The sequence below is a fragment of the Talpa occidentalis genome, unplaced genomic scaffold, assembly GCF_014898055.3.
Source record: "Talpa occidentalis isolate TD23 unplaced genomic scaffold, MPIMG_talOcc4v2.1 talOcc4.12, whole genome shotgun sequence".
Taxonomy (NCBI): Eukaryota; Metazoa; Chordata; class Mammalia; order Eulipotyphla; family Talpidae; genus Talpa; species Talpa occidentalis.
The window spans coordinates 94,970,670-94,985,035 of record NW_023601212.1 but is presented as its reverse complement, the minus strand read 5'-3'; the positions used below and the strand labels follow the sequence as shown (position 1 = coordinate 94,985,035).

Here is a 14,366-nt window from a genome sequence, read left to right as displayed (position 1 = left end):
CTCCCCTGGTGGCGCAGCGGTTGAGCGTCGGGCTGCGAAGCTGCCCGCAGCCTCTGCAGCGCCAGTTCAATCCCCGGCTGCCAGCGAGGGTCCCACATGGCACGCAGACCTCTCCTGCCGTGCCCACTGCTCCCCTCAGCAGTGTATTTCATTAGTCTGCCTGTTCTGTTCCCCACTCTGGCTCTGGTGAATTCTCTCACCCTCCCGCACTTCTTACTACCCAGTGCTTGTATAAATAAATAAATAAATCTTAAAAAGAAAGACCTCTTTAAAAAAAAAAAAGTAGTATTTATATATTGGGAGGTATTAGCTCTTCCTCTTTAATGCTTTGGGGCTTTTTCTTTTAATGTGGTCACATTTACCAGTCTTTTACTGGATTTAGGGGAGGTATAGTTACAAAAAATTTTTTTTCCTATACCCCAGGTTATAGAAGAATTCTCTCAATATGTATTTATAATACTCATATAGGTTGATTTTTCTTAAAAAGCAGTTTTATCCCTGATCTAATTGGAGTTTATTTTTGTCTAAGAAGTCTTTTCCTCTCTCCTCTACATGGCTTTTTTTCCCCATGTTTTCTTGGCTTGCCTTCAGTGTTTGTATTTTTCCATATGAACTTAAATATCAGTTTGTCTAGCTCCATTAAAAATTTTGTTGATATTTTTTATTGAGACGGCATTAATTTTAAATTGACTTAGAGAAAATGAACATTTTTGTGATGTGATATCCCTAACCAAGAACAAGAGCTGCCATTCTATTTGTTCAAGCCTACTCTTGTGTTTTTCAGTTTTACACATTTATCAAGTTTATTCCAAGGGTTTTTCACAGCCTTTAATAATGGGGTTTTTCCTCTACTATTAGGGTCTAGAACTGTTTTTTGTGAATCTGAAGGCAGTTTATTTAATTTACCCTTCTGGTGGTTTGTCAGTTGTTGTTTTTTTATGTCTAAGTTCATGTATTTCATCAAATTTGGGGAATTCTTAGGTACTGATTTTGCAGATATGTTTCTGCCTCATTCTCTGTCTTCCTTTGGGACTCAGTGTACATTAGATAGACCTTATGCTATCATTCCATGGGGCTCTGCTCTTTTTTTTTTAACTTTTTTTCTCTTAGGCATAGTTTACTTTCATTTTTTGGATATAATGGTTTATGAATAGGAGTTTTTCTCTAATTGCTGCTTTAAATAAATGCCATAGATTCTGAAATACAAAAATAAAACTTTTTAAAGAAATTCTTTCATTTTAGTTTGTATTTTTCTTCTTTTTTATGAGATAATAGATGTCATAATTTCCAGATAGACAGGACTTTTAAATTTTTTATCATTTCTACCATTATTCAATTGCAATGACAGTATTTTTTGGTAACTTTTATTTTATGGAATTGGTTGAAATTTGCTTTGTGATTATTATGAGGATGTGCCTTCTCTATCATCAAGGTATAAAGTTCACTGTATCAGTAAGATGGCATAATGACTCTTGCTTGCCTCTCTTATGTTCTTATGTGTTGTCTACCTCAATTGTACTTAGGGTGACAGATTAGTTTCCTGTTAGTCATGTTTTTGACAGGGTCCCTGTGCATCTCCAGTCTGTTCTGTAACAGTGACTGTGTTGTTTGTGCATAGTCCTAGCTGTTGTATTCTCATGGCTGATTATGTTTTTTAGCAACAGAAGATGAAGATGTCAGTCTTTGCCGTGTATCTTCTGTGTGTTTAGGATCACCATTCGTTATTCTTATCTGTTAACATGTCAGTCCACCAAAGTCGGATGGGCCTGTGACTCACAGTCCACCAAGTCACGCCACCAGCATGCCCATGAGAAATCATCATATTATTACACATGGGATTTGTTCTAATCCTTGAATAGATTGGCTGGTTTTGTTTAAGATTCCTTAAAGCAATGCTGATGCTCAGTAATTTTTGGAGTTTAGACACCCAGGTAAATGACCCCCTACTACATTAAAGCTTTGGTAGATAATAGAGACTATTTCAGTGTTGCCATATTATTTAAAGGAATTTTGTCTCCTCCCACAAGTACCTTTGTTTTAATATTTTAAAGTATAAGTGATGTACAGTAAACCACACATATTTATAGTGTTCAGGTTGAATTCAAGTGAAATTTCAGCGCGCGCGCACACACACACACACCCCTACACACACACCTACCTGTGGGATCTACATAATATCAGTGCAACCAACATAATATCTTCATTACCTTTAAAATTTTTCTCATGCCTATTTGTATCCTAAGACTCTTTCTACCACAGCTTTCCAACATGTACTGATCTGCTCTCTGTCACTGTGGGTTAATTTTCATTCTCTAAAATTTATAAATTGTGTGTGTGTGTTTCATAATTAGAGCATAATTATATTGAGATTTACCCACATGATTGTATGTAATTCTTTTTTATGACTGAGCAGTAGTCCGTTGGATGTATATATCAAATTTACTTATTCATTCACCTGTGGATGGATGTTTTTTGCAGTTTGGGAGATTACAAATAAAACTACCAGTAAGGCTGTATTTAAAAAAAACATTGTTTATTCAAAAGTTAAGCATACCATCTTCTATATGATCAAGTCTTTATACAAAAGAAGGGAATATAAATATCTACACAGAGATTTATACATATGAGTTCATAGAGATTTATTTATAGTAGCTCAAAAATAGAAATTACCCAAATGTCCATCAACAGATGAGTGTGGTGTACTAACAAAATGTGCTATAGCCACACAGTGAATTACTTCTTAGTAATAGAAAGGAACCAATTAATGATACATGCAGTAACATTGGTAAATCTCAGAATTGTCATGCTCACGAAGACTTCAAATGCAAAAGACTATACTGTATGATTTTATTTATTTGAAATTCTAGTGAAGAGAAACTATTGTGATAGAAAGCAGATCAGTGATTACTTAGGGCTGGGTGTGGCGGAAGGATGTGCTGCAGACAGGCAAGAGGAAACTTTTGGAGTGATGAAAATGTTCTGTACTTGAAATGTAAAGATACATAATCTTTGGGAAGCCCTTTGCTGTAAATGACCTCCAGTTTACAGATGTATGTTTCCATCAGAACCCACTGAATTGTACACTTCAAATCAGTGTATCTTATTGTATTTATACCTTGCTAACATTGATTTTTAAATCTGTCAGACACAACCAAAAACTATATAGTAGGTAGTTTTAGTTCTTATTTGTTATAAGAAAGATTCTGATCACCTAACCTGGACGAGTGAATGTAAGAATTTACTTAAAGAGAAAACTGACTTTGAGAGCATGATAAAAACACTGGATTAGGGCCTCCCTTGGTGGCACAGCAGTTGAGCACTGGGCTGCAAAGTTGCCTGCAGCCTCTGCAGCGCTGGTTCGATCCCCAGCTGCCAGTGAGGGTCCCACATAGCACACAGACCTCTCTTGCCACGCCTGCTGCTCCCCTCAGCAGTGTATTTCGTCAGTCTGCCTGTTCTGTTTCCCACTCTGGCTCTGGTGAATTCTCTCACCCTCCCGCGCTTCTGACTGTACCCAGTGCTTATATAAATAAATAAATAAATATTTAAAACATTGAAGTAGACCTCCTAAGAAATAAAACCACAGGGCCTCCCCGGTGGCGCGGCGGTTGAGTGCCAGGCTGTGAAGCGCGGGAGGGTGAGAGAGTTCACCAGAGCCAGAGCGGGGAGCAGGGCAGGCAGAAGGACTGAAGTACGCTGCTGAGGGGAGCAGTGGGCACGGCAGGAGAGGTCCCACATGGCGCGCAGACCTCTCCTGCTGCCCGCTGCTCCCCTCAGCAGTGTGCTTCGGTCCTTCTGCCTGCTCTGCTCCCCGCTCTGGCTCTAGTGAATTCTCTCACCCTCCCGCGCTTCTGACTGTACCCAGTGCTTGTATAAATAAATAAATAAATCTTTTAAAAAAATAAAACCATAAGCGAGGTGTAGTTCCAGCTCATAAAGATTATAAAATTTACTAAGTTGGGAAAGGGCTAGTAGGAATCTGTAAAGTATCCAGGAAGGTGTTGAGAGAAAGCGTAGGGGAGTAGTTGAAAGCACTCAGTCTTTCTCAGCTAAGGTTCTATAAGGAAATCAGTCCCTACAAACGTGATTTGGCTGATAATTTTCTCAGTTCTCCCAGGGAAGACAAACCAGTGCCATTTTAGATACACAGGAGAGAAGTCAATTCATTCAATACTGTGGTTGCCTTTGGGTGTTAGGGCTTAATTCATTACAGGGCCTGTTGGGGAAAGCGTGCAGACTGAAACCCTCCTGCCCACGTTAAAAATGCCTTCTTAAAATCTGCATAGCTGTATAAGTTACCTAACCTCTCGCTGCCCACTGAGGCAATAGTAGTAAATAGAGTTACTGAGAAGGTGAACTCAGTGACCGCGGAGATGCCATGTTCCAGCGCATTGACCCCGTCCTCCTCATTTCCACAAGGCCACAGCACACAGTCCTTCTGTGACGGCGTCTGAGTGCTCAGGTAGTACAGAGGAAAAATGACCTGACACTTTGGGGTCTTGAGAGATATCCTGGAAAGCATCTGGAAAAGACGGAGACTGCAACTCACTGCGAGCAAAAGAAAAAACTTGAATAAAGAGAAGGAAATCTCAGTGTATCAGGGGATATGAAGCAGTTTGATTTAGCTGAAGATCCTAAAAGATCGGCTGAATTTACTTGTGATCTAAAAAATCATTATCACAGATGGTGAACATTTGTTATTTTTCATTGAGGGTTTCCTACATACAGTTCACTTTTATTGTCTTACTGTTTTACTATTTCTTTCTCAACAAAATGGAACATAATTGACTTTTCCTCTTAAATAGTGATCATTCTCAACAGGGGCAAAACTTGGTTCTTGGAATGGGCAAAAATCATCCTCTATATATGTAAGGCACAAATACACTCACAGCTTTTAAGCACATATGCAGTAGATCTGTGGTAAAATTTCATAGAAAATGATTAGGGAAAAAATTACATTTAAAAGGGGGGCAGGGCCTCCCTGGTGGCACAGGCAGTTGAGCGCAGCACTGTGAAGCTGTCTGCAGCCTCTGCAGTGCCAGTTTGATCCCCACCGGCCATGGAGATACCCACATGGCAAGCAGATCTCTCCTGTCTCGCCCGCTGCTCCCCTCAGCAGTATATTTTGGTCGGTCTGCCTGTTCTGGTCCCCGCTCTGTCTCTGGTCACCCTCCTGCACCTCTGGCCTGTACCCCAGTTCTTGTATAAATAAATAAATCTTTAAAAAAAATAAAAAGGGGAGCAGAATATAGAGATGAAGTTGTAAAAAGGATCTAGAAACATTATTCTAGACAGTTTTCTTGTTATGACGAGTGCTGACTGCAACATTACACTGACAACTTAGTGACGTGCCTTCCAGTCTTTGCTAGGATTTGACCCTCTGACTTTGCACTCCTCCCTTTTGTCTGCACTGAATCTACAACACTGCAGTCAGTTCATTCTCTCCTATAGTCTGCAACTGAGAATCGAGGACGACTGCTCTAAAGATACATAATCTTTGGGAGGCCCTTTGCTGCAAATCTTCCAGCCAGTTTGTCCATTTTTATGAGTAACTGTTGAGCTTAGGGATAGAGAATGGATTTGAATGACTTTTCTAAGCTGATAAAGTGTTATCTTGTGATTGCCACAGGAAAGGTGTGGGCAGGAGACACGTTCCCCATGTCTCACATGCTGCCCAGACACAGGGACTGGGTGACATCACTATGGTGTGGAGCCCAACTGAGGCGAGCTTGAAACGTCCTCCCATCTCACCCGCTGTTTGCTCATCCCATGGATGAGCAGAGGTTAATGTGAAATTCCCATCCTAAAAAACCTCACCAGAGTTAGAGTTGCAACTCACCCCTTCAGGAGAACAAAGCAAACACAAGAGGGTCACGCCACCCCAGCCAGTCATGTCTGTGTCGTGGGACAAAAGCTGGGAAGTGCAAATCACAAGCCAGATCGCTCGAGGGCTGTTTGCCCTGTCGTCGTCGTGTTCAGTGACACAGGGATCCTTCATTGCTCAAATGATTGATGCTTTCCTTCAAAATATTATTACCTTAGAAATTTCAGAAAAAGTTATCCCTCTCCATTGCAAGAGGGGCCAGTTTGTTCATCTTTTTACCGCTGAAGTGCTGTGTGTTCTCTATTTAAGAGGTGATAAAAAATGAAGTTTTTTTGAAGTACACCAACTGATTTCAGAGAGACTATCCTTTATCCTTTTTGACGAAAGAAAAAACAAGAGTATTAGGATGGGCCTCCCTGATGGCATAGGTGGTTGAGCGCAGTGCTGTGATGCTGTCGGTGGCCTCTGCAGTGCCGGTTCAATCCCCACCAGCCTCGGAGCAACCCAAATGGCGAGCAGACCTCTCCTGTCACGCCCGCTGCTTCCCTCAGCAGTGTATTTCGGTTAGTCTACCTGTTCTGTGTCTCTGGTGAATCCTCTCACCTCCCAAACATCTGGCCTGTACCCCGGTTCTTGTATAAATAAAATAAATCTTTTTAAAAAATCAGGATTATTAAATTGAGCTTGGGATTTACCACCGCCATTTAACAATTACCTAAAGATACAGTATCTTTACAGTGGTGCTTGCAAAGTTAAGGAAAAAAGTAAAGGTCAGATATGTGTTTTACTAAAATTATGTATCCTTACGAAAAATATTTAGGTGTGATCTACGCTGACGTTTTCTCACCAAATACATCCAATCTCACTGACTGTGTAGCTTTTATGACGCTGCGGCTCAGGATGTGAGAAAGTAAGCCCTGTGTAGCCCCCACATGCTTCAGGGTGAGGCTACTTGGGGACCTGTTACAAAGTACCAAGGCCTGAAAGACGAAAAGAAAGGGGCATCTCCCCGCTATCGTGAGTGCATGGCAGTGTGACGGATGCTGCACGGACATGTGGCTCAATATTCAGCAGTCTCTTTGCACCCTCTTACTAACTGTTTTATTAGTCTTGAGTGTTCTTATACTGCCGAAACATTACCCAGTTGGTAATATTCTCAGGTTTTTCCTTTCTGAAGTACAGCACCGTCACAGTGATAATCTTTTTTATCAGCACTTTTGTAAGCATGTGTTGACTCTGCCAAGTTTTTGTATAAGTCCCTTGAGCCATGTTTGTTTCTGTTTTAATTCCCTGAAGTCTTTCTTGGATTGTTCCTAGTCTCTAAGTCATAGTTTTTCTCACGCTTATTAAGTGTCTGTGCTTGGAGTAGTGGGAAAATTGACTTGATTTATGGTCATCTGTTTCATACAAAAACAGCTCTTTTGAGAGTGTGTACACACAAACACTGTGAAGCAGATTTATTATAGCTGAAGTGACTTTAATCCCCTATCGTATGAAGTTAAATGTCACTCATGACAATAGAGCCAAATTTCTCTGAAGATGATGTAACACATAGAGTAAGGAACAAAGGCAGACCTACTGGAAAGCAGTTCACGTGATAACTGTGGATTCTCTTACACGGAGAGTGCAAGTCTCCTCCCCCCCTCACCTCTAGTTCAACCCAAAAGACACTATTTGGGGCTGAGCAAGGCAGCTACCCTGTGGGCGTGGGAGCAGGGAGCAGTGCAGGGCTTCAGCCTCGGTGGGGTGAGGAGACATCTACAGAAGTTTGGCTACAGAGTGACAGTAATGGGGTGAACAGGGTACCCGTAGGTGGAGTAGCAGAGACTGTGGAAGACAAGATTCTCACTACTGGCGAAGAGGGCTGCAAATACAGAACAGAGAAAGAATGAAAGTGAACTTGAATTGGATTGGAAATGGAGGCATCGAGTGAATTCATGGTTTTCAATATATATATAAGCCTATATATTTAAATATATATAGATCCCTAATTACATCTGTATTATGTAGAGAGATGTCAATGTTTTTTGTTTGCTTTCATACACACAAGCACTTAAACTCAGACATGTTCCCCAGCTCCGTCTATAGGGAAGGCCTGGGAACAGTGACACCCTAGTTGCAGTGGAGCACACCTTGGTTTCTCAGTGGACAGGAAAAGTAAAAGATAAGCCTGGAATATCTTGTGCCAGAAGGTAAGAATGTACTCAAAGAATGATAGGGTCTTGACAGTAAGAAGCTGAAGCCAGCTTAAAAAGACCCACCCCCCGCCCCGGCCAAATCTGAGATAATTTGAGCATCAAAACGAATAATGATAGAAACATGAATTTAGGAGTCCATGAGTCTAAGATGTTATAAATAGACAGCATAAAGTGGGATATGCCACTAATAAATGAGGACGGAATGATGGAATTTTCAAAATCACCACTTGACAGCCATGATTGTGGTAAACAGTTCAGTTTCACAAAACACTTGATTACAAAGATAAAAAAAAAAAGTCTAACAGTGGAAAAAACTGGCCAACACCATCTTAAATAGTCAAAATAAATATCATCAGCTATGGGACAAACTGAATTGGGTACCAACTGTTAGGATGCAAAGAACACATTGTCACTTCTGCTGTATTCCTGCAAAAATACATAACCTGAATCTAATCATGAGATACATTAGAAAACTCAAATTGAGGGTAATTCTATGAAATCACCGATCCATAATCTTTAAATTTCAAGGAAAAGTCAAGAAGGAACTAAGAAACTACTCAAGGTAGACAAAAACTGAAGAGACTTGATAACTCAGTGCCATATGTTGTCCTGATTTGGATCCTTTTGTTATGAAGGTTGTTGAAACAAGAGGTGGAACATGAGTGGAATCTGTGGATTAGACAGTAGTAACTTACCAGTATTAATTTCCAGATATTGATGGTTATATTGTGTTTTTATAGGAGAATATCCTGTTTGTAGGAATTATACACTGGAGCATTTAGGGTAAAGAGTTATCATGGCAAACCTACCACAGATGGTTCAGGGGGAAAATGCTCTGTGAATATGAAATTATTTCAGATTTTAAAAATAGCACAATAAATGTTCTTTCACGCATATTCACTGCTAGAGAAATTGTTTCCTTTTAAACTACAGAGACAAAACTTTTGATATAAACCCCCGGCAGGACAATGTGTTTCCCTACTGAGATTTATATTTATTAGATACAAATGTAATCAACTTATAAAAGATCCTTAAAAGAGAATTGTTTAATTTTTTAACACATTCAACTCAGTTCACAACCATTTTAAAGTAATTGTATATCTACTCAGATAACTGTATATCTACTCAAGTTTCCAAACTTGAAGCCTAAAAACCTGGGCAGGATTTTATTTTATTTTATTTTTAAAGGTTTCTTAAACATTCCATTGGTTTTGGTTTTTTTTTTTTTTTTTTTTTAATTATTTATTTATACAAGCATTGGGTATAGTCAGAAGCGCGGGAGGGTGAGAGAATTCACCAGAGCCAGAGCAGGGAGCAGAGCAGGCAGAAGGACCAAAGTACACTTCTGAGGGGAGCAGCGGGCGGCAGGAGAGGTCTGCGCGCCATGTGGGACCCTCCTCCGGTGGCCGGGGAGCAGCCGGGAATTGAACTGGCGCTGCAGAGTCTGCGGGCAGCTTCGCAACCCAGCGCTCAACCGCTGCGCCATCAGGGAGGCCCTGGGCAGGATTTTAAAAGCAACTTAATGGGGAAAAAAAAGAGGGAATGTTGGTGCTTACTTTTTGTTCTTTTTGCGAAGTATTTAAGAATGTAGGTCCTCAAAGTAAGCTGCCTCTTGTAATCTCAGCCACTGTTCTCTGAGATATGTGACCCCTAAAAAAGCATTTGATTTTCCCAGACCTGTTTTGTCAGCTAGAAATCAGGACAATAATATTGAACTCACAGTATAAATAAGATAATATATGAAAAACACTTAGAATGTGGCACATAGTAAGTACTAAATAAGCTTGCTGCTATTATTACTATTTCAAGAAAAGTTGAAATGCTTTCATAAAAATCATTCTAATAGGATTATCTTGGCTTCCTTCTCCCTCACCAGTAGAATTATTATGAGCCATACAGGTTGTGGCCTCTGCTTTTAAGCAGGTCTCAAGATCAAACTAAAGCCTGGAAACGGAACATATGCTAGCAGACAGCAGCGATGCAATAGAGAAAAGATTTGGTTTTCAAGAACTAAGACCTTGGTTAAATTCCAGGCCTGCCACTTAAAACCTTTATGACTTTGGTCTTGGTCTGTGAGATGTTGATAATGTACAGATAGTTGTGGCCATCACAGCACTGTAGGGGGTCAAGTGAGATAAACTTCACAAAACAAAGTGACCTAAAGAATGTACTCCCCAAAAATGGTGTTTATTCTTACTCCTTTAAAGGTGCAGGATAGTTAATTTAGAAGAACAAAGGCCGTAGGGTCAGAACTAGAGCAGAGCATTTGAGGGCATTTTTGAGAAGTGTGATGAGCTCTGTCTCTCCCTGTGGAGGTGTGGGCTACCACTAGATGTCTTGAATTGCTTCGGCAGGAATTTCAGTTAGCAAGGAGCATGTCGTGTTGTGCCATCCCACTTTCAAGAGATGCTGGAGAAGGGTGGCTACAGCAGGGTTTAACACACACCAGCCCAGAACCAGGGAGACGGGACGAATCCTCATCTACTCCTCATGTGGATTTAAATGCCACAGAGACTACTGATTTTTCTGACTGTAAAAATATAAACCTTTATCTCACCAAGGACCCATCTTTTAAAGAGAATGTTTACTTCCTTCAGAGGATATTTTAGAAAATTGGTGTGTGTGTAGAAGAACTGGGGTATAGGCCAGAGGTGCGGGGTCAGAAATGGTGATGGGGTCTGAGGGGAGGTGAGAGGATTCACCAGGGACACAGTGAGGAGCAGAATATACATCTAAAGTGAATGACTCTTGGTCACTCATCTAGGACTTCTTCAGAACTGAGTATTTAAGATGTTTCCTGTTGCATGTTTCTCTCCTCTAATTCATTCAGTCAAACAACATTTATTGAGAACTAATATTTCCAGGCACATATTGTTCACATAAAAAAAATTGAACAGAACAGTTTCTCCATGGAAGAGGACTCAGCCTACTGTTTAAAATCCTCTAGTGGGCTTAAAGGGAGCTCCGTGCAAAGGAGCATACTGTGAACTGTCAGGAACATCAGATTATTTGGGCTACAGCTAAGCGAGTGTGTGTCTGGTGCCTGTGAAAGCTTGTCTGCACCCTCCCTGGCTGCCACACCTCACAGTTCCTCCCAGCACAGTCCTGTGTGTGCGGACAGCGGCTGTGCATGCAGGAGAGGAGTCTTGTCACAGTGCATGTGAAATGAAACTTGGGCTGGTGGCTGGCTAAGTCTTTTAGGAAACAGAAGTTCTCAGGGTCCGTGCTTTTAATACAGGGGAGGAGATTTTTCCTTAACAATCATGGCGATGAGACTCTCCAGCCGACTAGAGGCACAAAGGCAAACTGCTGCCCGGGTCTGAGCTGGTGACGGCGGGCTGCATCCCAGGCCACTTCTCTGTTGCCAGAGCGCTGACTCCAAGCAGAGCCGATGCGGCCAAAAGCGTGGCACACGAGCACTTTGGTAGCAAAATGCCCGTTTTTATCCAGATATGCTAGTAGCGTGTTTAATCAGTGTGGTGCCTCTGCTGAGATAAGACCGGCTTCCTTCAGATGCCCGAGACTGCTGTTTGTTTAGCTGGAGAACTTAATGAGTAATGAGTGTGCCTGTCTGGCTGATAGAAAGTATTTCCACAGCCTGCGGCTGTGTTTATAGTGAGCCGGGGAGAGACCACAGGCAGCAATTTGTCTTCTTAGGTATCAGCAAAGTCTTCTCTTTTAACAACTAGAGGATTTATTTTTAACTGCTTGACTCAGTGTTTGTCAGATGATTCGGACCATCAAACTGCAGATTGAAGTCCCCGGTGCGGGGGAAGCTGGGATGGCGAGGGAAGGGGCTGGCTGGGAAAAGGGGTGGGATTTCAGCATCGTGCTCCGTGGCTCTGCCTCCGATGAGGGAGAGTTTGGGGCTTCCAGCTGCATGAGTGTGTTCAGGTCAAGCTGGGAAGTAAAGGGGAATGGCTGCCCGGGGCTGCTTAGAGACATAATTGCCAGTGATTAGGGTATTGTGAGGAGGGACCCAGAACCCAGGGACCAGCCTGTTCGAGCACCAGCCTCTGCTGTTCGGCAAATTGAGCTTTTCTCCTGCTTGATGCTGCCTGTCTCCAGAAACCTCTCACCATGATCGATAGCTCCAAGAAGCAGCAACAGGGCTTCCCAGAGATTTTAACAGCTGGGGATTTCGAGCCATTAAAAGAAAAGGAATGCCTTGAGGGGAGCAACCAGAAAAGTCTCAAGGAAGGTCAGTCTGTCTGTGGACGGGGCAAAATTGCCAAATTCATATTCCTGTCAGCCAAGCTGAGTGTGTGTCTGCTTACCATGCCGTGTGTCTGCTCTCTGTTCACTCATGTACCTTTCACATCCTAAGTTCTTTGAAATGAAAGCTAACTGCTGTCTCGGTAGTTCTTTACTAAAGATTCATTACCTGACAGAACTCTGGGGGCTTTGCAATAATTAATACAGCAGGGGCACTTAAACCAGTCCTCATTTCAGTAAAATCCCTCCAGGTTCATTTTGTTTATTTTCTCATGTTCTACAGCTCCCCCTCCCCCCTCCCATCACCCTTTTTAGGAGAGGCCATTTCCTTTTCAATATTATTCAGAACATTGCTTCTTTTAGGTTTACAAACACATAATTGCAGGAAAAAATTTTTTCCCAATCAGCATATTTATGAGTTTCATTGTTTAAAACCAGGAAGGTAGCTAACTCTTTTTTAATTATGTCTTTAAATGGTTTAATTGGTTATAGTGTACATTGCATCATTTGGGGGGTGTTAAGTGCATTGCATGGTTTTGGGGGGGATATAAAGGAAAAAATAAGTTTAAGAATACTGTCTGTTACTGTTAATAGCCACTACACAGGCATCTCCCAAGTTGATTCAAGAAAATGACCAAAGATGTGGGCACTACTAATTTCTGCCCTCATATATTCAAGTGTGGCAAGGCCAATGCCCAACAAGCTTTACTATAACAACTAAGATCAAAGGCCATAGTTTAAGAAAATGCAATATCTAAAGAAAACAAGTTTTTCCTAAATGTGAGTTACAAATGTCACCCACCCTTGCCTCTTTAATTTAAAATTGCTTTTCTAGTCTTTGGAAAGAAGACTCCCCACAGTAACCCCTTTACATTTCATCTGCTTTCAATGCCCACCATTAGCTGCCCCTAGCCTCTTTGCTCACTTTTTTTTTTTTATTCTTTTTTTTTTTAATTTTTTTATTTTTTTAAATTTTATATATTTTTTACATCATTTTTCATTTTTGCGCAATGTATGCATTTTCATCTTGGTTATAGTCCCCGTATAATTCCCACCACCACCACCTTGTTTTGATTCTACTCCCTCCTCCCCCCGCCCCCCACCGCAGTGTATCTCTGCTCACTCTTGCTCATCTGCCAGAATCTTGGGGATGAATATAGTTATCTGCCTAAGTAACAGTTTGAACCTATTTCACAAGGATATTCCTCTTTTTTTCCCCTTAGACATTTAAAATATTAGAATGTGCTGATAGATTGTTACAGATTTAAGAGATAATAAGAAATAATAGTTGGACTAGCTAGAGCCACTTCTGGGTATGGCTAGAAAAACTCTCGAGATCGAAACAGATGACACATAGTGAAGTATAAATAGCTGTTTCCCGGAACCAAACAATGGGGTCGCCTCTACTTGTGCATAACAAGCCTTATTTATTGTGGTTCTTATAAAGTGAATACCAGTGGAGTTTTTAGGACATGTCTAGAGACTCACTAAGAGGAACTGAAATGTTTTAATCATTAACTTAAAAAGAAGGTGGATACTTATCCATGCATCATTTAAGTCAAGTTCAAATATTAAACTAATAAAACCATAAATCTAAAACTTTGAAAAACTAAGGGAGTAAAGGAAATGGAATAGGAGAAATAAAAAGATGTCACAACAGCACAGTATGATAAGGCACATAGACGGCAGGTATTAAAAGTAGAAAAGCAGGGTTGAAGAATTATCAACAGGAACAGCAAAATAGAGTTGAAATAGCTACGTAATGTATAGGGTCTTCCCCTAACAACTGTGACCATGCTTTCAGTGTATACACAGGCGCTAGTATGAGGTCAAAATAGCAAGATCAAGGAACCCAGAGTGAGATTCTTAAAATCAAATCCCAGGCATACCACGTACTAGTGTCGTGCCCCTGGACAAGTTGAGCCTTAACTCCCTCATGTGTTTAATGAGGATAAACAATATATAAGTTGGTGGTGTTTTATGAGATACCTGCTTCAATGTTATCCCTTTTTTAATTCTGTGTTACTTTTTCCTGTACTTCAAATTTAAGTTTTTAAAATCTTGTATATATTTACAAAATAGGAATATATTCTACATATTCTGTATGGTGAGAGAAGTAAGTTCATAGA

The 14,366-nt window shown here is 40.9% G+C and overlaps 1 protein-coding gene across 6 annotated transcripts in view; it reads left to right on the top strand.

Moving 5' to 3' along the window:
- MRTFB (myocardin related transcription factor B) overlaps nucleotides 1-14,366 on the top strand; it is a 224,701-nt gene that overhangs the window by 152,178 nt on the left and 58,157 nt on the right. Inside the window, exon 1 of one of the 6 annotated variants that reach the window (XM_037507577.2) lies at nucleotides 11,866-12,223. The exons of the other annotated variants lie outside the window; for them this stretch is intronic. Within the exon in view, the coding sequence (XP_037363474.1) occupies nucleotides 12,103-12,223 (121 nt within the window). The 5' untranslated portion in view covers nucleotides 11,866-12,102. Of the gene's footprint in view, nucleotides 1-11,865; nucleotides 12,224-14,366 lie in introns of those variants that run through there. 6 annotated transcript variants of the gene reach the window in all.